We start from the raw sequence: 25,307 nt of genomic DNA, 5'->3' as shown, positions 1-25,307 counted from the left end.
CTTTAAAGTTTATAGGCGAGAAGCTGCACCATTTTATTGGGATCGTAGGAGATTCATTGAGTTGTCACCTCAGCAGTTGCAAATTGGCCTGACAAATGCGATTGGCAGGGAAGCTGGCTGAATGTGGGGAATGTCTCGGCTCGTAAATTGGCATTCATTTGCATTACCGTAAAAAGTTATTTGCACATGCATGTGTGCACTTGGCCCGGCCGCACGCTCCAACAAATTGCAGCTACTAAAGCGCTAAAACGTGACGACAGATGTCGGGAAAGCTGGAAAAGCTGGGGCAGCCGTGAAAGTGTGGGCCCAGGGCAAATACCCGAGTAAATTCGAGTGCAAGAAGGGGCGGGGTCGCAGCCTAAGACATGGCATTAGCCTTTCTCTACTTTTATTTCACTTTGCTCGAACGCTTATTGGCTTAGTCCGAAATGCAGTTGCAACAGCAGACTGAACAAATGCCATAGCCATGCATCCATACTTTCCCGTAAGCCGATTTCCTCCAACTTTTCCCCGGAGCTCTCAGAATATCCAATTCGATTGGCTGATTGCAAAGGATGACAGAACGATGAGCCTTTTATGCTAAGTTCATTAACTGAAAAATTCTAGTCGAAGAACACAAATTAAGTTGCCTACAAATTTGTCTAAGAGCATTTTCTTTCTTTTCTTGCAGGTATGTGATATTATGTTTTTGGATGATGCATTTAATTCTTTTGTAAGTATTTTTAAAGATTTAAAAATTTAATATTAGGCTGATTTGGCTAAGGAAAAGATATTGATATCGTTGTCAAAATTAAATGGAATAGTTGGTATCATAAAAAAACTTTAAGTTGAGGCAAATATATCATCCAATTAAATCAAAATACAAAGTCATTAGAGAAAATTCTATAAAATGTACTTTACATTAACAAAAAGTTTATTCTTCAAACGAAAAAGTTTCCTCTATTTTTCAATGCTTTAATGCTGTGGAAATATGTATCGTTACTGGAACGTCAGTAAAAGTTTAATAACACAAAATTTTGCCGAAAGATATTTTTATATTCCGGCCACTTAAATTGCCACTTTAAAAGGCCATCGAATGATTGATTGCCAAAGCAATCAAAATGCAGATAAAAATCTGTAAAAGAGCTGATACAATCACCTTTATTTATTTATTTAATGCGACCCAACTTGAGATCCTCTTTCTCGCTTAACGCCATTTCTAAAATTAAATGCATACAATCATCCGATGACAGGGGAGCAGCGGGCAGGTGGCACTTACCTGAACAATGACAGTCCTGCCATTTACAACCTGGCTGGAATAAACGCAAAATGACAGCCAACAAGCTGCAGTAACAACAACAATAGTCCTGCGCCAGCAGTCGCGACAACAACAAAACCAACAGCAATAACAACCGTGACGCAAGTTATACTCAAAGTGGAAGCGCAGTTAAAGTGTCAAAAACACGCGCACACTGCGAAAAGGAGGGGGTGGCAAAGGGTATCGGTGGGTGGAAATTGGGGGAGTGGCACAACCTGCCGCAGGGCAGAAACCACCTGAGTTTGTCCCTTGGTATGTGTGGTATGCGTGTGGGCCGCTTTTATAGATTTTTTCGCACGTGAAGCATTTTAGACGCGCCATTAATCTCAAACAGTCGTGGCGGCCCTCGCGTAGATCCACGCCTTCTCAAATGCGCACCCAAGCCCTTAACAGGGTACAAAATTTCTATGATTTTACATTCTTAAATTTGTTTTATTTTTAGTCTTTTCCAAAATAAAACAATAATTTTCATTTAACTACTTAGCTCAAAAAAAAAATATTTTTTTATTGCTGACAAAGGGTATTTTGTGTTGGCAATAGGTAAAATATATACAGAACTACAACATTTATTTTTTCTCACTGCATTCATGGTCACATTTGTCATAAATATCGAACAAGCAAGTGGTTGCCACTTTCCCTTTCCTTCTTTTTCCCCCAACGACTTTATTTTTATATGACCAAACACACACACTTACAGTGTCTGGCAGACGGAAAAGTGGGCGTTCGATGGGCGTGGCTCCGGGCAGCACATGCGATTGATTTAAAATGCACTTGAAATTATGTACGATATATTTGACAAGTGAATTTATTTAAATTTTGTTTTTGGCTGGTGTCCGGGGCCAAGGGGGCGTATGAGTGGTTTTAACTTATGCAGGCATCCGTAACAACAGCGCAACGGCCACCGTAATTTATGATTTCCAGTGTATCCGTTGTCTGCTTTTAGGGGTCAACTTATGGCCATGCGTGTGTGGGTGCGTTGTTGGCCATTGTTTATGGCCCGCGCACTTTTTGCTGCAAATGTTGCTCTGGCAAACAATGCGATCGCATGTAGCGGACCAGCTACTGAACAAATTGCGCTACATAAATTATGCGAGTGTCAAAAGTTTTTGGCGATTCAAACAAACCCTTAAAGCGCCCACGCCCACACCATGAAACCACTCCAAAAACAAATTGAATTAAATCGGGTACTTAAAAGTGGGTTGTTTCGGGGAGGAAAGATGACACGAATCGGGCATCATTTAAGGCGATTTAATCAATTAAGGGTGTTAAAAGTTAAACAAGAAATGTAACTTGTGCACTCTTTAATTTCATCTAATTCCAAGAGATGGTAATAGTAGTGTAGTTTGATTAATAAGTCATTTCAATACGATTAGCTGTTTTTTTTTATTCACTTAAGTATTATTATGCATTAATTTATTTCAGCTTTTGTAAAGTCTTTAACAAAAGCTAAGCTGAAGCCTCGTCTCCCTTAATTTAACAAGATATCTAAATTAGGGCGGCAAACGTTCATCCAACAGATGAACTTTGCTCATCCAAATAGTTTCGCGCTCAGTTTCCCTGTGAATTTTCCCAAACACAAAACTTGAGTCATCAAAAATCCCGCTTTTACTTGGCAGTTGATCACCAATTTTTGCGGTGTGCATTTAATAAGCAAAGTCACTTCTTTTTATGATTTTATCATGCATATAAACATTTCACAGCTCGAGTGTTTATGGCAAACTTCTCGTGCTCATCTAAACTTGCCAATTTCATCATCAATATCATCATCAGCAGCAGCAGCAGAAGCAAAAGCAGCTATATCTGTATCAGGAGGAGAGACAGCCACAGGGCCCTGTGCCTTTGATGGCTGCATTTAAGTGCCTGCCTTTGGTTATAAAACTTTAAAATATGTGCGTATAAAAAGCAAAGCAGATTCTTTGCATCTAACAATGTACGGAAAAACGCGTTTTCGGCAACAGCTGAAGCTCAATTTCCGAAAAATTCTGGCCAGCGTAATGAGCTGAAGCCAGCTCGAATATTTTCTACTTAGTTGGTACCAATAAAGTTTTGCCCAAAAGCGAGACAAAGTTTCCACATGGATTTAAGTGTCCAAAGTATGGCCTGAAATTAGCATTCTGGAATAGAGATGTTTTGGGGGCACATCAAATTAGCAGCTGGTCAAAGAAATTTAGTGAAGATGAATTTATTAAACGGTAGTTAGAGAGCTTAAATTTATTTTAGATATTGTATTTCATTGAGTTTGGCTTACAAAATAAAAAATTAATTTGAAAAAAAAAAATACCTTTGTATATCAAACCCTCGAAGGGTTCTCTAAATTTGTAGAGTTTTCTGTGGAATTTCCAAAAAACATGAAAATATGTCTACACAGCTTTTTCGTTAACTATAAACTTATGCTGTTGGGTAGATTTTATCAATAAATGACAAACTTTTTCGTTCAGCTGAACTTATACAAGCTTATACGTATTAGTTAAGGCTGTTTTAAAAGCTTTCAGGACTTGAGCTTTTCACAGTTTATAGCATATAATGTTTCAGAGAAAACTTCAAAGCATGAGCTTTGGGAACTTGTACTAGAACTTGTCTTATTCGATTATTTCAAGTTTTTAAGCTACAAAATGTTTTTCGAAACGCCTAGCATAATTGTAATAAATTTTTCGTATACCTAAAGCTATCTTATATTTCGTGATAATTCAATTCGAAACATTTTTATAGTTAAACAAATATTTAAGACTGACTTGAAGAAACTTAAAAGCTTTTTGGTTATATACTTTTACAAGAAATTTGAGTGAAAAAGTTCTTATAATGCGAGTAAGACGTCCTTTTCGATTTTTAGACTTATAGACGGCAAAATCAAACTTAACTCGAAAAAAATAGTTCTTAAAAGCTATACGTAGGCGCATTGTAGTAGGCGCATTGTCAAATGTTAATAAAATTGTTCTTATACTTAAAATGTTATAAAACCTTGTTGATAATTTTGATTTAAAGTTATCTTATAGCTTTCAAAAAATATTTGAAATTCGAAACATGTTTATAGATATAGTTAAAACAAATTATAAGATTGACTAGAAAAATGTTAAAAGCTTTTTGGATTTATAATTTCACAAATTTCATCGAAAAAGTTATTATAATCCGAGAAAGAAATCCTTTTCGATTGTTAGACTTATAAATTTTTAGTTCGAACGTAACTCGATTTTTGGTTTCGACTGAATATGTATAACTTAAAAAAGCCTTTAAAGACACGCACATACCGTTGAAAAATATACTGGTTTTTTCTTAAACTTTCATTTTATGGTATTTTGCTATTTTATTATAGCTGTATAACAGCTTATTCCTTGTGCTTTATTTGTTCCAAAGAGAAAATATTGAAATAAGAGTAAATCAATTGCCTATTTGTCTCTAACCCTGTCGCCTTTTGCTATCAAAAACCATTTTTAATTACTTCACCACCTTGTTTCTTTCAATTTGATGTCACACAATTAAAACTCTGAGCATTCGCAGGAGACAAGTACTTATAAACTTACATTTCTCGGCTTTTGACTTGACTACTAAAACTTAAGCAACTTAAGCTGGTTTTATCTCACCTTAACAGTCGCGGCTGACTCTAGTTAAAGTAAATTATGAACAGTTTAAACAGTTATTAGCACTGCTAAGCCAATGGTTGATTCTTGTTTTCCGAAGTATGTTAACTGACTTGGAAACAGAATTGAGTTTTCCTTTTCATAAGAAAGGGACACGGTCAAGTTCAAAGGGAAAAGGTGATGTTTGGAGTGCTTTCCCGTTACTATTGGCCAAACAAATCACTTAAGACCCTGATGGCAGCCAAACAACATATATCCAAGCACACATTTGTCAGTCAATTTTCAATTTGAGCCTTTGAGCCGGCACGTAAATTTATTTGCCTTTGCTGGGCAATCAGAATGGGAATCAATACTCGAACTTAAATCTGAATGCGGAATAACAATCGAATCACATTTTGCGCGAGCTTAAAGCAAAAACATATGCACCTGCACAATGAGAAATCGCTGGATTTTCACAGGTGTGCGAAAAAAGCCCCTTCGATAATGCAGTCAATTGAGTTTTCATTTCAGCGAAAATGGATCCGCATTGCACACGGTGACTGCTGACGATTTATTAGCTTGCAAATCGAATTTTAAAAATCCATGTACACAGCCAGGTGTTTTGTAAAATGTTGCTCGTTATTGGGGCTACATTTTACTAATATTTGACTAATATTTTAATCAGATCCAATCATTTATCATTTAAACGCAGCCGCAATCAAATGCAAACCAATGGCGTGTACATTTTTGATGGAGTTGCTTTAAAATGTTCTAATTAAATATTAAATTATAATTTAGCATTATTCTCACACAATGCATAATGCAATTCCTGTGTTTAGTTCAATCATGCGGCTGCCAGTCTGAATTGAAATCCTCGAGGGTGAATTTGTACCCCAACTTCTATTGCGATGGGGGTGCAAATTTAACCCGAGCGACTTGAAGCAGCGGAAATGGCCAGTTATTAATTACATTTTATACATTTTATGCGATTTATTATTATGCGCATTATGAAATTGTTTGATTTATGTTTTTGTAGGGGTAAGATCCCATTGAATAACTTATTGTTGAACTCTTTCCTTTGACAATAAATCAAGGGTTTTCTCGTGCTGTTTTATTTGCTGTCTGGGCAGCTGTCAGGCATTCCCACAGGGCATTTGAGTGTGTGGAAATATTACGACATTCCTTTTCAAAACAGGATAAATTGCTTTCGGCGGAAAGAAGTCGAGCGTGAGACGTTCTCCTTGGGGACTTGCAATACTTTTAAAGCGATAGTTAGCAAGGAAAAACGACATATGGGGTAAAAACTTAATATTCACAGGGAAAACAAACAGGTGCTGCACACCTTTGGGAAAGTTTTCTTAATTTTCAATTAAGCAACGCAAACAATAATTTAGACGCCAAATGAAAAAGTGTCGCGAAGATTTCTCCCTTTAGTTTCTCAGTTTTCTGTCTGCTGTCTAAGCAATTAATTTGCTGCGAAAAGGCGGACAGAAATCAGCTGAAAACATGCAAAAGTAAAGCGGACAAAAAGCAATTGCAAGACAATCTCTTCGCTATTTTCTTCTGTATTTTTTTGGTGCCTTCCTTCAGCTGAATACGCATAAATTCGCATCCGGCGACAAGATGGCGCAGTGTGCAATGAGTTTTGGGCTGCAATACCTCGTCCACTTAAAGCGCAGAAATTGTCAACGTTGCACTTTACTACACAAAAAGAAAACGGTATTAAATTTGAAGTAGCCTCAAGAAGAAATTGATGTGGAAAGAGCATCAATAAACAAAAATTGTTTTTATATTAAGAATAGCCCAATGGAAAAGCGCTCTAACATATGAAATATTTCACATAGTTTATTTTACTTTTTCTGGTATAGTTTCAAGTTTTTTCTCCGTGTACCTATTGCCATCTCCGTCTGTGTTTGGCAACATGCGGCACTTCCGCTAAGCGAAAAAAGCGGAACGGAAATGTGCAAATGAGTGCGCCTTGAATATCTTAAGCAGGCCATGGATACTCCAAGTTCCCATTCCCTCATTTCCCCTCTCCTGTCATCTCAATTATTGTTATGTTTTGTTTTTGCCCTAAAAGATGACAAGCTGGGCAAAAAATTGCGATTTCTGTTGCCATTTTTTATATTATTTCGCTTAATTGGAAAACTATATGCAGACAGTGAGAAGTAGCAGCAAAATGCTGAGCATGGCAGCATAAAATAGGGCAGTAAAAGTGAAATGCAATTGCAACCGAGCAGTAAAGAGAGATAGATAAACAAAGTGAGTAAGAGATATGGTTGCCTAAATAATTGGGATTGCAAACAGGAGCTGAAAGTTTAGTTCAGACTTAAAGCCTTAAAAATGCACACATAACAAATTTAAGGCAATACAAGAAAATTTAAATTTAAAATTGGCAACATTTTAATTAAAGGTTAAGTGCTTAAGTCAACACAGAATTTAAATTGGTATTCTTCTAGAAATCTAAGCCTACATCGGATTAAAGCTCGTGCCAGCACCAAAACAAGCCATTTTTCATATGTAACATATTAGGTATCAATTACCACCTTTCTCGAATGTAGCAGCTGTAATTAAATTTCATTTTCGTCTACGATGCGAAAAACAAACGTATGGACCAACGTATTTTACCAAACAACAATTGTAACAATGGTTGCAATTAGAAATGGACAGGGCTATCAAATAAGATTTTCGACTGGTCAGGTTATTCCGCTTAAAGGGTACATTCTGGTACCTAATTTAATCAATTGTGATTGATGTGGAATACTTTTAAAGTGCCATTATTCGATACAACTACTGGCTTTCCTGCGCTTTGCTAATTTTTCATCGCATTTCATTGAAGTCAAGCCGCATACTGACCCATACAGATAGTGGATTGGAAAATCTTGCCAAAGGGTCGTGGGGAAAAGTCCAACTTTGACCGCAGAAAACGCGTTTCCATTTCCGACTTATGTGATGAATGACAGCAACGAGTGTGGATCATTCATCAGACCATGGTGAAAATTCAAGCTTCTCCTCATGTGCGTGCTTGGGAGTTGGGAGTTTGCGAAAATTGAAAAATTCATTACAATTAGTCGACGCCAATGGATTGTCCAGACCGAAATGGTTTTCCTTCTGCCCTTTTGTATAAAACGTATCTCTCTTTTTCGTGCTGGCTATTTTGTGCAATATTTTGACAATTATCAGCCTGTGAAAAGTTTTTTATATCTGGCAAACACAAGAGGTAATGTCAAGTGCACGGCAGGTCATAAGGGTCTAATATAAAGGTGGAAAGGTCTGTGTCATATATATTGGATTTGTGTTTTCTTAAACATTTTATCTTTTACCCTGTTTTTGGAAATTTGTATGTTGCTTTGTGTTATAATTCGATTATTTAAAATTACTTTTTATAACTAGAATCTAGAATCACTTGGAAATATTCAAACCAAAAATGAAAATGAAAACCTACTAGTAACAAAAAAAAACCCCAATAAAATAATCAACGACTCCTCATCCAGTTTTCTAATTGCTTCAACATTGACTGTCGGACCTCATTTTCAAGGGTATCCCGCATTTCACCTCCTTATTACTTGTATAACTTCTTATACTTTTTCCCGCAATCTGTGCGAAACTTTATTAGCTCGACCAGCTGTCACACGGCGACCTTTATCACATTAAAACAGGCGCAGGAAAATACAACAGAAATAGGAGAAAAATCTCGTTATCCCACCGGTGTGAGAAGCACTTGCCAGCAACCGAAAAATCTTTCATACCTACACATTTTTCTACATAGACAGACCCTTCCTCGCTCCCCCTAATTGATCAAAGAAACCGCTCCAAAATGGAGGAAATGGAGAAAAGGAAACTTCTTCAAACTTGCCTCAACAATTTTCACGCCAACTTAAAGCAGCTTAGAAGTGAACTGAGGACCAGAAACGAACACAGAAGTTCATGGGGAATCTTTCTGGTTGAGTGGACTTCAGGGCTTGTACTAACTCATCTCTGGCCTACCTTCCAGATGTTTTTTCATTTCGTTTATTTTTTGCCAACTTCCCTGCTCAACGCTCATTAAGATGCATTGCAATCTGTGTGTGCAATATGCTTTTACCTGGTGATGATGATAATAAACGGCAAAGTTTTTCCACAACTTGAGTTGATTATTATGCGCCGACAAACTTGGAATTGTTAATGCGTGTTAAAGATTTTGCATTAATTATCTGAGTGCGGTGGCGCCGGTGTTGGTGGGAAAACTTTAATTAAGTCATTATGCAATTGTGCATGGCGCATACGACACGTGTGTCGAGGACGTCTGTTGACTAAGAACCGTTGCGTATATGCAAACTAATTAAAACGTGCAGAAGTTGACTCTTTTAACAGTTTTGCTCTGTGAAAAGTAATTTATTTCAAAGGCTCTGATAACTTCAATTAAAAGCTAAATAAATTGCTAAAAATCTAACTACATATGGCTTCTGTATACAAACATTTGACTGCTTAAACTAAAATCAAACTAAAATTTGTCCGCTTATTTTTTTTTTTTAAAAAAATATACAGGCTTAAAATCTAAAACAACTTCTACGAAAATAGAAATATAATAATAAAATGCATGCGAAAAAACAAACTAATAAAATCACTAACAAAACAAATAGGAAAGCCATAAATGCTGATACGAGCAGCCAAATGCTAACTGCAAAGGAAAAAAAAAACAAACAAAACTTTTGCTACAAATGCCATAAAATGCGAAAAAACTGCAAAACTTCTATGGCTGCACAATTTTATGGCCTACATCACTGTCTACATATTGAGTTCTTCTCTCTTCCGAGGCCCTTGACTCCCTTCGAGGTTGATTATTCTCTCGGAAAAACTTTGACTTCTAGCCGATGATTTAATTGTGAGAACAGGTGAAGGAAGAAGACCTTAAAGTGTTTGGTAGAAGCTAAGCTGAAATTTGCGCTGTCGAGCTCCTTGTTTGCCACCGCCTTCCCTCAACTGTAGTTGCGATTGTCAACCTTCAGACAATTGAGCTCAAGTGTTGCCACTTGGATTGGAGTCCCCTCAGCACTGGCCTCATAACAAGTATAAATGTCCTGAAGAAGGTCCTGCTGCGACCACAGGAAAAGAGAAAACGAGGGAAGCCAGGAAACTCTCGTTGTGGAGAATGACAATAAAAAAGTGCTGGGCCAAAAGTTTTCTTAGATAAGCCCAAGCACGTGTCGAAGAAGCCCTTATGACGTATACGCCGTGTGCGCCGAGTCATTTCTTGTTTTGCAGTTCATCAGGATTGATTTCAATTAAAATATTCCTTTTTTTGTGTTAGAAGAACATTTATTTATTTATTAAATATAAGTTTATAACAACTGACTCTTTCTTGACATGCCTTAACTTCTTTGGATATACTCACTGCATTGATCAAAGTGAATGGAACTCCTCGTACTTTAATTGCTTCTTTTTTTGTCTACGAGTAAACACAAGCTCCGTTTACCCAGCAGCATTGCTTACTTTTCTCTATTATTACCACTATAATGGTCCGACTGCTTATTGTCCTTGGCGTCCTGACAGCGACAATGCCAAGAGTGCAATTGTTGGGAGCAGCATCATCTTCGTTTTATCGCACACCCACGGACACGTCCTCGACTCTCGTTTAACTTTCGACCTCCCTGCGGCCTTTGTCCTCCTACCCAAGTGTTTTTTCAATGTCTACTTTTTTTTTTTGTGTGTCCCACAATTGAGTCGCATAATTTATAAAAGTTTATAATCAAAATAGCTGGAGAACTAATTGAGTTTGCAGCGTACGAAAATTGAGCTTATTTTATTTGGGGCAATTGGAGCAGGGGGGCTAAAATTATTATCAGCAGTTTGCCAGCTGCTTTAAAAACCTGGCCAACTGGTAACAAATTAGCACAAAGCTTATACCAAGGACAAGGAAAGGATTCGGTATGAAAAGCCCTGGTTGGCAGACACATTCACGTGTATATTTTATTGAAGTGACTGTGATTTTACCAGCACATTGAGCAGTAAATTCTCTAGGCGTTCACTGATTGCTACACGAGAACAGTCGGGGAAAGTCAGGACATTGAGGTCAGCTTCGGCAAACACGCACCCAAAGCCAAATCAAGACGAGCTGACTTGGCCCGAACTGCTGGCCACAATCCACCATCCGGAGAATTCTTTTTTCTCTCCGTCCTTGTGCACTATCAGCACAACTGTGCGGCAGTGGGGAAAAAATACAAGCCCTGTTTCGACCCGGACGTGGGTGGGTTGGGATAATGAAATAAGCCACAACAGAAAACGGCTCCTCGAACATATTGAGTGGAAGCTGCACAAACAAATGAACTAAATGTGAACACGTAAGGTAAATAGCGGCTGGCAAAGATTGGAGCTATAGGATGGTAAAGGCCAAAGCAGAAAAGAAATAAAAGAGGAATGAGGCCCTGAGCGTAATTCAGACTTTAATCCTGCACACTCTGTCTTTAGAGAATACTTAGTAGTGGTCTTATCCAGTAGCAAATTTCTATTTCTTAAATAGACTACGAATTTTGTTAGTCACTTACCGAGTTCAGCCAAAACTACCATTATGTTAAGCCTTTTCATCTGAAATTCGTAAACCAAATTGCAATTAATCAGTGGGACGTGCCACGCCCACTTTCATGTTCAGCACGCACACGAAATGTTGATAAAAATGTGCATTGCCACATTGCAACGTGTTGCGAGATTGTTGACTCGCTTTTATTTATAACATTTTTTGTTTCCAGTTGTTTTTCCAGAACTTTTTGTTGCCACATTCCAACAATGCGGAAACTATTTGAACATTTTTTGTTCGTCTCTGGGTATTTGTTAAATGCTCAGAGTTTTTTGTACAAATTGTTTGAACAAACTGTCACCAAATGACAACGTGGCTGCTGATGATGATGGCGGCATGAGAGGATGACACTCGTTGTTGTGAAAGTGTCGGTGTTGGTCACTTTTGAAAGGTCAGGAAATACATTCAGCACTTGTGACATTTTTGGGAAGTAATTAAGTAAATTGTGGGGTTTCAACTTTTTTTGATGGTAATTATGTTATTTAATTTCCAGAATAAGGTGGATGGATGTAATAGAGAATATAGTTCAATTCTTTTTTAAATATGAAACATCCTACCATTACTCCTTTTATTTCTTTTAATTTGATTTTTAGTCCTTTTGAGCAACTTAAGTTTATTAAAAATTTGCGCCCGAACTCTTTGCATACATATATTTTTCTCTTTAAGTTTTTAGAATCTTAAATATGCGCAAAAAAACAGACCTTGTATATATCGAAAGGTTTTTAGTGCTGCCGAGTTGCGCAAACTGCAAACTGCAGTGGAGCATGGCATAGGGCAGATAAGCTGCATCTTATGCAAATGTAATTAAAATGCAACAGAGAGCGCTGTTTTACAATATTTTATGCTATTTCGCTCGCTATATTTTTTTTTGCCATTTTTGTTGTTGCTTAGGATAAAGCTGGCTTAGCGACACAGTCGTCTGTCTCTTTCGCGCTCCACTCCCTATCCCGTTCTGGCCATTCTGCCAGTGAGAATGAAAATGAGCGTTGTTTCCCTATTTATTTTTGAAGCGATAATTAAAACAAATAAAAGTTAATGAAATACAGTTGAAAGCGTTAAATGATCCTTTGGCTCACCTTAAATGTAAGCACCCAATTTCTGGAAAATACAGACGTTAAGTTAAACACAATCCGAAAGTCTGCACTAATTGGTTCACATAACAAACAGACTTGGCATAATAAAAAAAGCTGGCTGAAAGGTGAAAAAGGTGAATCAAGAATCATTCCAACAAAGCCAAAGCCGAATCTCTCGCACTGTTCCACGTTTAATCTGATTACAAAGCAGTTTTTTGCCGTCCTTCCTTATCCTCGCAGCAGGATTTCTGGTTTTCTGCTTTTCATTGTCACTTTTGTCACCTTTGTTGTGATTGTTGCCAACGTCAAACTCAGCTTATGCAAGTAAAAGAAATTCATAGCACTGTTCCTAGTTTATTCAACCTGACGAGTTCGTAAAAAACAAGTCCAGTACTTGATAAATGAAACAACTGTGAGAATTATTAAACTTGATTTGAGCACGCTGTTGCGAAAAATTTAATTTGCAACACAAAAGCCCACAATTTAACCCCACAAAGAGTGTCTAGTGTCAAGTACAGAATGCCTGTGTCTAGACAAAACAAAATACTTCACTCCATTTAATTCAAAGAACTTAAAAAAAACGATTTAATTAAAATTCAGATTTATAGAAACGGGAATAAAAAAAAAGTAATTTAGCTTTTGGCATTGAAACTCAATTTGCTAAGATCATTCGCTAATAGCAAGTAACCGGATACTTTGATTCGGTCAGTCACGAAATTGGGTAAATACAAACTTCCCTTGAGTAACTGTCAGTCAAGGATAGCCTGAGGAAATGTGAGCAGATATGCAATAATGGGCTTGTTAATTAGAGGATGTGCGGGCTGTAAACATCTTCAAGCAGCAAAAGTAAATTTTTGCTTTAATTTTAAAACGTTAAAATGACTTTTAACAATTTGAAATCTGTTATAAGTATTAATATCTTTAAAAAGTTTTAAAAATAAACTTAACATTCTTGGAAAATCATTTCGCTTTCTGATAAAATGTTTAATATAACCACAAATATTTTTGCATCGCATAATAAGACCAATTTCCTCTTTCCTTTTCGTTGCAGGTAAACAAATCGCATTTTCTATCGCAACTCCCTTGTAAAAACCGCACTCAGGTAAGGTTGGTACTTCGTTTAGCCGCATCGAGAAGAAACTTTAATTACTTGGAGGCTAGAGTTCGGCGCAGTTAACTTTATGTGCAATACCCTTCAACTTTAAGCAGCTTAAAAGAAAACAACAAACGCTGGGGTAAAGCAAAGGAAAGCCGGAAACTTTCATGTGCAAGGGTCAATAAAACACAATGGAAACAAACCCTCCGGTATTTGGAGGAAAACAGAATTCCTAAAAATATGCATGACTGTTGTTAGCCACACTCACACACAAAGATAGCAAATAGATTTGTGTTCTGGGTAAAAGGAAAATAAAACACACTCAGTTAAGACTAGGTACTGCATAACATTGCGCATACACCAGGTGGTACACCAACCGCTGTTGACACTTTAATTTTTACGCAAAACAGAATCTGGACAACGGAAAGTCAAAAGAGCTACATATGAACATACCTTATATTTCCATTTCCGCGAACAAAAACTGTCGATGGAATGTAAGCCCCAAAACTGCTAGTGAGATCAAATATGAAAAACAAATATTACAAAGCAACGAACTAACATTTGAACTCGACCAACCATGGTTTCAGTTACACAATTAATTTCATTGCACATATTTGAAACGAAATAGAAATGGGAATAGGTATAGGAATAGGAATACAAAAATATTATATCTATAAATCCGTGTGCCCCAGATAAGCCATGCTTCCGTTGCAAAAGAATTTTCGTTTGCCATTGGAATTGTTTGCCATATTCATACAAAATGAATATTCTTCTATTTGAACTGATTGCATATTTGAGCCAGGATATGAATGTGAAAATGTGGAATGTGTAGGATAGGATATCGAATAATAATGGTTTATTTACTGGGACAGCTCCATTTGATATAGACTATTTTGGTTTACTGAGTTTTTTTTGAACATCACACAATGTTTATAAAGTTGCAAAGCCAAAAATTATTTAGAAATATATTTAATTTTATCAGGGTCCGGTTTATAAGGGCACCTCGTAAATCCCACTCTTTAATGCAATGTTATGCTTAGGTGGCGACCTAGCATAAACCAGAAATTGTAGACGCAACAAACATTGTGTAATATTGCACCGACCACAAGGGGCATAAACAATATTTATAGTTGGCTGATGTAGATAGAGGCGAAAGCCTTCGTCGCACCAACAATGAATTTGCGACCATAAAAGCCAAAACATTGTTCACCCACCAGCACCAGCTGCTAGTTGAAAGTAACAGTGCCACACAGACAGGGCCAAAGTCTGGAGACGTTTTTATGAACACTCCGCACACATCCTACGTCCTACTACCTATATCCTGCATATATGTACTGCGTTCCGATGTGCGTCTCCATGTTTTCTCATCGATGGCTTCAGCCCTGCCATGTTCCATCTCCATTTGAAGCACAATTCAATGGTTTTTATGGCAAGAACATCAATCAAATGGAAAATATTATTGACAAAACATGCGCCCGACATTGTTGATGCGATTTCTCGAAAAAAGTGAAGTAAATATAAGCGTGCACTAAAGAAAGAATATTCTACATTTTTCCAAATAAATAAATGAATAGTAGTGATTTAGTGAAATCAATTTTTAAAATATACATTTTTAAAATTTAGCATTGAAACAAATGAGCAATTATAATAATAGATTATGCAGGTTATTTCAGAGCAAAGCCATATCAAAGATGTGGAAATAAATAATATACCAAATACAAGTTTATATCGGGTTTTAAGTCTAGCTTAAATTTACTAATTTATGTTATTAAATAATATTTTATATATTATAGTTGGGTCTTTAAATATCGATACTGAAAATTTCGAGGAGTGTATGCATTCGAAAAATGCGCGACACACCCACGACACATAAATACAGTAAAAACATCCAAAGTAAAATAAGCAATTTGCGGACGTGCCGCCGCAAAACTAGGCAACAATTTAAATTGCATGGCATTGGAATAGTTTGATAAATTGCTGAAAGAAATTGATTGATGCCGTTGTCCTGCCTCCTGCCTTCACGATTTTTGGAAGACGTCTGGGAAAACGCTGGCCACGGAGGCGTTGGCCGTGTCACCCGCGGGACAAGTGTCGATAAGTCACGCGTGACTCTGGTCTCGCTTCCCTGGCCCGGCATAAATCAATGTAATTAATTTGAGTTTATCAAACGCTGAAAGTTCGCTGCGCCAGCCACTCGATGCCTAATGGCAATTCGAGCAGGATAATTACCCCCATTTGTATATAGCATAGTATAATGTCGACTGGTGCCTCGTCTGTTGTTATTGGTGTCTGTCATTACCGACAGACATTCGCTGTTGAGTGCCGAGCGCAAAGTTGAGGAGCAGATACAGTCGTTCCTCAAAGAGCCCGGCCAGTAATTTTTATTAATAGGATTCTAATTTGCTGGCCACTTTTCTCCATTAGCCCCCTCTTGAGTTGAGTTCACTGTCTGGTCTCTGGCCCGCCTTAAAGAATTTAACTTGGCCGAGAACTTAAATTGCTTTATCCTCCCGGTCTTGTCCACCTGTCGCTTTTGGGCGGAATACCTGATGGAAACGCAGGAATATTCTTGGACAGTTGCGCTGAAAGTTTCGTTTGGGAGATACAATTTAATGCTTCACTGCGATGCGTTGGAAAACTCATTTACCTCGCCACGAGACTTGTGAATGCGGGGCACGCAATTGGGCCAACTATTGCCTCCATCTGAGGGATAGTTTAGCCAATCAATGAGCATATGCTGTGATAGAGACAACGGGCCAAAGTGCCCGACATGTTTACACCGTTCGATTGGCAAGCTGTGGAAGCTATTAAAAGTTTCGCCAAAGTTGCGCACATAATTTAAACTATGACACGAGGGCCGCAAGTTTCCGCCGCTGTCCTTTCAGCATGATTAGTCGTCCCCGGGCCCAAAAGGCAGCAGGTGTGCTGGCAAGTTTCCGGTGATATAGCACTTTGTCCACTTGACGTAGTTTGGCGACACTTTAGAGCTGCTTTTCCTGTACACATAGAAAAACCTTTTTGAAAAGGATTGGATTTATTTGAATAAATGTTAAGACTTTCAAAACATAGTCTATAGGTAACACTTTTCTTTTCTCAATCGTTTAATATAAATCTTTTAATTATACCAATTTAAAGTTCAACTGAGAAACTTTTAACAATGTTTCGTTATAGTTAAACAACACAATTTAAGTACCCCCTTATTTCTCTTATCACTACCCGTGTTTTCAAATTGTTTAAATAAAAACGTTAGATATTTTTAAACGTTAGTTTTCCCATTTTCAGCGCAAAATTTTTTTGTTTGCCAAAGTGAAGCAAACTTCCAGCTGATTTTCCTTAAACTCCATTGACAGCTGGCGAAGTTTTCTGGCAGTCAATTTGCGTTGTCGAAACTGAGAACGAATCCCCTCAAGTGGCGACAACTGGCCATTGTGTGGGTCCTCCAACTGGCCAACCCATTTCTGGCCATTCATTATGCAAAAGCTGCTACTGTTGTCCGCATAAATTCGCCGGAGACCAGGACCAGCATAAACAAGTCAAGTGCAAGAAGAGGGTCACTAGTTTTTGGTCAGAGCAAAATTATGGGCATTTGGTAATTGCACAATCGTATGCAGCTGAAACAATGCGAAGACAACTGTTTCGGGGGCTGCAACATGATTCCACTTCTACCCCCTTCATTGGCCAGCTGTCATCAGCAAAGGGAGAAATGGGGAAATGTTTCTTATTCTCACTTTCTTTTGGCCGACCACAAAAACCACAACAAGTCCCCAGGAAAAATTGTTTGCTTCTTGTTGGTATCATCCTTGCGGGCCCCAAAATGTTATTAAGGTCGGTTCTTGCCATTTAGTATTCACTTTAGCGCTTCACTTTCTTTAAGAAATTTTGAACGAATTTTTTCCGAGTCGATTTATCATCCACCTGGGTCCTATATATACTTCTTTTCATTTTATCAATTAATGCCCTGCCAAATTTTTGGCTTCATAAATTTGCTGTTAGTACGTGACAAAATTTCCTTGTTGAATTTCGAGGACAGGAGTTGGAGTTGGAGTTTGCCTGTCAATTGATTTTAATGGCCTTTTTTGGCTGTGCCTGACATTTAAACTAATTGAAAAGCACCCCTTCAAATCTTTCTCGGTGGCGTAAATTAGTTGCTAATTGGGAAAAGTGTGAACACACAAAATACAGAAATGGTAAAAAGAAAACCTCAGTGACCACAAACAGGACAATCATGTACACATGACACAGACAGGCGCACAAAATATTCCAATGCACCGCAGCCACATTGTTGCAGGCATTACATGTGGTGTATTTGTATATACATATATCTTATTTTAAACCCAAGGCCGAAGGACGAAGCAGGGAACAGCTGCTAGTCAGTGGGACAGACAGGAAAAGTGACAGACAGACAGATAGACAGACCGCAATCATAAAAAAATCAGCAGCAGCCATGCGACAAAATGCATTTGTACAAGTTTTTACGAGCTAAAGCTTAAGAATTGCAATAAAATATTTTTGCAACAATTTAGATGCCACAGTTTCCTGTCGGTGGCATTAGCTTCAACATGCAGTTAGCTTGTCTTTATTGCCTGGCCACATTAAGCGCCATTAATGGCCCAGACCCACAAGCGGATGGTCAGTGATTTCCTTTTACATCGTACATTGTGTGTTGCCATTGCAACAGTGGCGTTCATAAAATGAAATGGCTGAAGGAAAACTGCATCTTGGCCAATTAGTTTTTACCTCAAGACAGCAAAGGAAGTAGTGCCCTTTAAAAATATAGCAATAGCAAAAAATCCTAATTTACTGTCCCAATGTCAAAGTCTAAATTTAAACTATGCACTAAAATTATTATGATTCGTTCTCTTGCAAAAAAAAAACTTAAAGCCTCAATGATAAAAGTATCATTATAAAAACATTTCTCCCGGCGCGTGGCATTGTTTATTTTCGCTCTGCTATTTAATATCGTTAAAACTCATTCAAGTGCGAAACTTGTCGATAAACTTTGCCGCAGCAAGGAAGAGCGAAAACGGAAAAAAGAAATGCGATGGGATGGGAAAAACTGTTAAGGAAAGCTGGGGAAAAATATAGCATCTTTGATTTTGACATTGTGCCACATCACGTAGTGCAATATACATATATAAATATGTTTGGATGGCGAAACGCCTGAACAAGCGAAAATAGCGCATAAATTTATGACACTCGATTTGGAGGGGGGCGTGGCATGTGGCATTTGTGCAGCTAAGCGTGGCAGCTTTTCTCGGGCAAAAAAAAAAAACAAAAAAAAGCCATTCATATCGAACACTATTTATTTGGCTGAAGAGAAAGCGACTGTGACACATTTTCCATGGGCTAAATATGTGATAAAGTTGACTTTGATTTCGCCACTCGACTGCAGTCGGCCAAAATTGCCCCAATGTCAGCTTTTATGGCCACACAAAGGATTCGAGATCCTAGAGGAACTCCCACCAAAAGGATTTCCCAGCAGCTGTCCAAACATTGCACACACAATTCACCATCAAATTCGTTAAATGTCAGCGGGCGAGTGTGTGTCAGAAAGCTCAAAAGCTCAATGGGATATATCTTCCACTTCCATTTGATTTCGGGTTAGTTTATGGGTGTGCGGTCGGGTTGAAGAATGCAATAAAATTGGTGCTAGATAAATAGATAAAGTATTTCAAGGGCTGCGCTTCGCAGCGTAAGCCGATAAAGGCGATGGGATAAAAGCTTTCCAAATTGGGTTAACTTTTGACTTGGCTCTGGGTGTATTTTCTTTATTGTAAAATGTTTCCCCCTATAAATTATATTTTCGCTTATATCGTGTTTTAAATTCCACACATCCCAGCGATGTGCTTAATAAAAACTCATAAAATTTCATTTATCCGAGCCAAAAGAACTCAAAGAAGTGGCTGGCATGCGGAAAAATCTGCGTCAAAAATATATGTGAGGAGGCAACATGAAATTTTTTAACTTAAACATCAGCATTCAATATATATTGCATACACGGCGTTTACTCAACCTCATCTGCATATAGGTAAATTTAATTTTGACGTAATAAAGTCAAGGAAGAAAATTCTGTGAGGATTAAATGAAAAACTCTGTCTCAAAAAAAAGGGCCTGATAAAATAAGATTTAAGCGACTGTATATTGATGCGAGCTGAAGGATAGCAGTAGTCCTGCGATTTATGTGACACATATTCATTATAAAGAAGTGCACCAATTAAAGACAATTACTTCATTTAACTCCTATTGCAAAGAGATGCTATTATTTTTAATGATATGTTGTGGGCAATTGGATGATGATTTACCTTTTAAATTTTCAAAAGGCAAAGAATGGTAGTGCAAAATTTTAAAATTTAAAAAACTCAACGCCTTAAATATATGTAAGTGTACTGAGAACGTTTTGCATTTCATGCCGGCAGTAGTACTCTGCCAAGTTTTAATTAATATGTCGTCACATAGAAACTTAACTGCAGTCGAGTTAGCAATTAGCAATGTTTTGCAATAAATTAATTTCAAAATTGGTCCCAAACATTTGCTAATTTAAACGCCATGTGGGGGGTCCTTGTAAAGGTTTGGGAACTTATCACACATACGCCATGTGCGCCCAGTTGCAATGTGAGTTGTCAACCTGCAGAAGCAAATGTGCATAATTCTTGCACACAGATAATGCCCAGTAAAGGCAGCAAAATTATAAACCGAAACACAAACAACGCAGGCACAAGAGAAAGTTGTCCTGTGTTGTCCTTCTCAGAATTGCTAAGTAAATTGATAAACAGAAACATTTAAGTCGAGATCCTAGCTAAAGTACTGGAAGAAATATGGGTATTAATGTAAAGAACGCTAAAATACATTAATTTATATTTATTTTGTTTGCATGTTGAACTTTTTATTTGACATACTATGATTAACTCTTTACAAGTTCCAAAATAGTATTGTTAGAGGTTTCGAAATTTAAACTTTACATAGATAATCAAGACTGATTTGATTGTTATATCTATATTTTGTCCCACATTTTTTTGCTGTGCAGTCCCAAAGTTCTAAATGGGCTGTTAAGAGGCAAAAGTTTCGTCGCATCCATGGCGCATCTGTTGCCTTAGATTTGTGTATAGTAATCAGGTTTTCGTTTTGTCCGATGGTCTTTGCATTTATTTAATTAAAACGCTCTGGCTTTGTCGTCCGTTGTTATTGGTGCAATTATAAATGATATATGTAATTTACTGTCTGCCTGACATTTCTGCTCACCGATATGTCTCATTGTCAGTGGTTTTGTACGGCCTTTCCTTCACCTCAACTATTGTGCTTCACTCAGAGTTTTCCTTGTCCTATTTGCTCGCTCCGGCATATTAAATCATATGTGTACTTTGACTCAACTCGGGCAGAAAGGCCATTGTGGGGCAATTTGAAATTAATTTCAGTGAGTTCGAAGCAATTTCGGCAGCCACAATAGGTGTTGTTCAACATTACCAACGGTAATAATAGTTAATTATGCGAATGAATTCTTGAGACAAGACACAAGAGGTTTAAATGGGCTGAAAATAAAATTTCGCTCGAATTCATTTGCAATCGCATTACCGCTTACTCAAGTCTGTGATCAAATAAAAATCCATGAATATCAAATAAATTACATCATCGCACATGCAAATAAAAATCAAATGGAAAACCGAAATATCCCAGGCTGCTTAATATGCGAAACGCGTTTGAAACTCCCACGCATGAAAAAATAAAGAAATAAAGAAAATGGGGGAAGATCTTAAATAAAAGACAAACAAAATGTTTGTCGCCTCAATAAGGGACGTCAAATTGTTGCTCTGTCTGGCGGAAAAGTTTTCCTCATTGTGTCTAGTACGTGATAATTGCGAAGTACCAACAGTCTTTGAGTGTCAAATTGAAAACGAGAAATTTAACCGAGCGTTCTGCCTATTTTTTCCCATCAACAGTCACCAAATTCATACGCATTGGCATCGCCGATAAAAACGATAATCCGCCCTATTTCGACAAATCGCTGTACGAGGCCGAAGTGGACGAGAACGAGGACATTCAGCACACAGTGCTCACTGTAACGGCCAAGGATCACGACGAGTGTAAGTAGAGGGTCCCGGACTCCGCACAAAAAAATATGCCCAGAAATTCCGCAATTATTATCTTACACACACAATTTTCTCTCTCTCCCTTTTCCATCTTTTTCCTGAATTTTTTCTGCGGCTTTTCCTCACAGCCTCACGTATCCGCTATGAAATTACAAGCGGCAACATTGGCGGCGCTTTTGCGGTTAAAAATATGACGGGTGCCATTTATGTAGCTGGCGCTTTAGATTACGAAACTCGACGCCGGGTAAGTAAAAAACCAAAACGAGAAAAAAAATGAAAACAACGAAAACCGCGTACACAAAAAATGAAAAATGCAAAGTGGAAACCCGTAGAGGAGTCCTCTGTAATCGACAAACGTTCTTTCGCAGCACAGATATATTTATGACATTAGCGTTGCGAGCTTAGTCAACTGTGAGATTTGTTTATGTCATTGGAAAGCTGAGAACACATAAGGGACAACAAGGATTACAATTTTACATTCATAAAGAGAATATACACATCTTTAAAATATATCTTTAAGAAACCGCAGGAAATTTTATTTCATTGCCCAACCATCCATTAAGACGTTCTTCTTCTTGGCCAACTATAAAATTCATTAAGAAACTCGCTCTCCCTTTGAATTTCAATTTACTCGCTTCGCACACCGCGAGGCTGCTTAAATATTTAAAAGTTCAAACAAGTTTTGTTGCACGAGCTGCGGTCAAAAAGTCAAATACCGAAGGCAAGAAAAGCGGTGGCCAACCATTAATTGAATTGCAATTTGAACAATTGGCCAAAGTGCAGATTCAGTCAGTCATTCAATCTTCGAGACTTTAATTGAAATGCGTCTGTGGAAACGTTTCCTAGGAAATATGCAAATATTTCCAATTATTAAGACACAAAATTAATATCGTAATATGAATTTGGTAATAAATATGATGGTGTGTAATATGTAATTTATAAATTTATAACTATCAAAGGAAGTAATACAGATAAGATAATATCAACTTTAAAAATTGAAAACGATTCCTTCCTTGATAAAGGGATATACACAACTAGGAAATTAAATAGGGTACTAATAAATAGATGTTTATAGTATAATTAAGATCGATGACCTTTTAAGATAAACTTTTTTCTCTGTGCGTTCAGTACGAGCTTCGTTTGGCCGCCTCCGATAATTTGAAGGAGAACTACACCACCGTGATTATCCATGTCAAGGATGTGAACGATAATCCCCCCGTTTTTGAGCGACCCACTTATCGCACCCAGATTACCGAAGAGGATGATCGTAATTTGCCAAAACGCGTCTTGCAGGTCAATGAATGAAACAAAATCAATCGAAAACTTAGTTCACAACTTTTGTTTTGTTTTTTTCGGTAGAGTTTTCATTCCGATAGATTTTATTGCATGTGTTGAGTTTTTGCTTTGAAGTTTTTCCCCGCCCCAAAAAAATGCCTGAACAACATTTTATTGCACAACAAAATTACCCACACTTAGAATGAGTGAAATGTTTATTAGAATTATTTCATTTGGATTTTATTGTTCATTCGCAACATTTATTTCAATCATGCCAAAAGTCTTGCACTTTTTACATCTCTTTTCAGTCAGTCAATAAAAATCGTTGACATATTTAAAGTATTTTATTGGCCTACAAAATTAATGGACTTTACAATACCCGTTTTTTGTTGATTTGTTTTGAAAATACTTACAATCAAAAAAACAAAACCAATGCCATTTTTTAAGTATAGAGAATGTAATATAAATATTTAAAGCCATTTGCATGTTGTTCCATTTCCCGCTTTTTCGTTTGATTTAAGGCTAGTGAAAAAAATGACGAAAAGTAATTGAACAATTAAAAAGTGTTGTCCACTCTAGAGTGGACAAATGTTGTAAAGTGTGGGCACGAAAAAAGTATAACATTTATTTACAGAGTACACAAACATAAAGCATTTAAAATGCGGCCACAGAAAAAATACATGGTAATGCTATTGATTTATCATTAAGCAGGCAACGATAAAAAATTATAAAAATATGAAGATGGCTTGAAAATACGCCGATTATCGTACGTACTTTCAATTTACTATGCAGTTTGTAATGCATAATTGAATAAGTCGATTACATTATTGCATTTTAATGAGTAAACAAGCGTGCATTTGAATATGAAAAATACATATAAGCTGTCAAGTCAGAAGTGAATAAACATATACAAGATATTCGCTGGATCCATCTCGAACATGTGTAAATTTTCAAGCGAGCTTTCATTTAATTTTAATCAATAGATTTATGTTTTTTTCGTAATTTATGTACATTTAAAATTTATTATTTAATTTCGTTGTTTTTTTACTTTTCCGTTCTCTCCTCCACCAATTTCCCGTTGGCCATATATTTTATTTAATGTTTGCATAAAGTACGAACTGAAATTGGTTGCGTCGGACAGTTTGAATGAAAATCAAACAACAATCGTCATAAATGTACGCGACGTCAACGATCTGCCACCGCGATTCCCGCAGACATCCTATGAGCGAACTCTCGACGAGGGAATGACCGACACGCCCTTTACCATCATGCAGGTCGCTATTTTATTTACCATATCAGAGTCCTGTACATAAACTCATTCTGAATACAAAATATAGCATAAGGCAAACAAACAAAGCAGTACCATATAACAATTAATTTAATCCCACAACTGAGTCACACAGAGTCTCATTCAGTCTCATTTGCCATGTTAACTTTGTGTAAACCAGCCATAACAATACGTAAACATAATGAATAATCGGCATATGTGCAAGGTGTAATGCTCGAATTTATTAAAACCCATTCAACGGTAATTGCGTAAATTGAAAAGAAAATTCCACTGGGCATTACGGTCGGTCTACTGTTAAAACTCTATAACTTTGCGATGTAATACGAGCCGAACAATTAGTGGGGAGCCTTTAACGAGAAATCAATTTGTTGCTGTAAAAATCACGGCCCTGTTTAATTGCCTTCGTAAATGTTGTGCATCATTTTCACAATTTATTTATCGTACATATTTTCCATTAGCCATTTTCTGTTTACTCCCAAAAGCTGCTAATTAAATTCAATACGCTCTTTAAGTATTAATGTCAACCATTTGCACGATTAAGCTTGACCCGTTTAGATTTCTGTTGTGGTTTTACTATGTATCACTTGTGGCCAACTGCCGTCCAACTAATTTAATTAAAATGGACGTAGCAGGCGCTTAAGACCAACAAAGGGAATTAAAATCAATCAGTCAGCACTTAAACTTTGTTGATATTTACATTTTACTAACCGAAAACAAATAGTATTTTATTTACCATTGATTTCGTGTTCACTCACTTCTAACAAGCATATTTTTTCACTGACCAAAATTAATAATAATACAGCGTTTGGCAAATAAATCATAATCCATAGCAAAATGACTAAAAAAGCCAAAATGGTAATTAAAGCAAATAAATAATATTGACTGGTAGTTTTGGAACAGTGAAGAAATGTGTTCTGCACTTACATCTAAACTAACCAAACCATAAAAAAGTTTATTAATTTAAGTAGTTTTTGCATGGCATGTTTGTATTATTTCTTTACTACTTAATTCTTCTTTTCCGTTCGTTTATTTAATTTGATTCGATTTTTGCTGGATTTCCCGAGCATAAATAATAAATATCTGTATC

At 37.0% G+C, this 25,307-nt stretch overlaps 1 protein-coding gene across 15 annotated transcripts in view; it reads left to right on the top strand.

Annotated features, from left to right (window-relative positions):
• The window catches only part of LOC108138735 (neural-cadherin), a 128,464-nt gene that overhangs the window by 87,197 nt on the left and 15,960 nt on the right, over nucleotides 1-25,307 (top strand). For 9 of the 15 annotated variants that reach the window (XM_017261117.2, XM_017261116.2, XM_017261122.1 and 6 more), the window contains 3 exons: nucleotides 21,508-21,651; nucleotides 21,786-21,901; nucleotides 22,786-22,950. In XM_017261117.2, coding sequence (XP_017116606.1) covers nucleotides 21,508-21,651; nucleotides 21,786-21,901; nucleotides 22,786-22,950 — 425 coding nt within the window. Of the gene's footprint in view, nucleotides 1-21,507; nucleotides 21,652-21,785; nucleotides 21,902-22,785; nucleotides 22,951-24,044; nucleotides 24,207-25,307 lie in introns of all 15 variants that reach the window. The other 6 variants (XM_017261127.1, XM_017261125.1, XM_017261128.1 and 3 more) reach the window with 1 other exon arrangement.

Source organism: Drosophila elegans, unplaced genomic scaffold (assembly GCF_018152505.1).
Source record: "Drosophila elegans isolate 14027-0461.03 unplaced genomic scaffold, ASM1815250v1 contig_814, whole genome shotgun sequence".
Taxonomy (NCBI): Eukaryota; Metazoa; Arthropoda; class Insecta; order Diptera; family Drosophilidae; genus Drosophila; species Drosophila elegans.
Note: the sequence above shows the minus strand (reverse complement) of the source record. Positions and strands in the feature narration are given on the sequence as shown.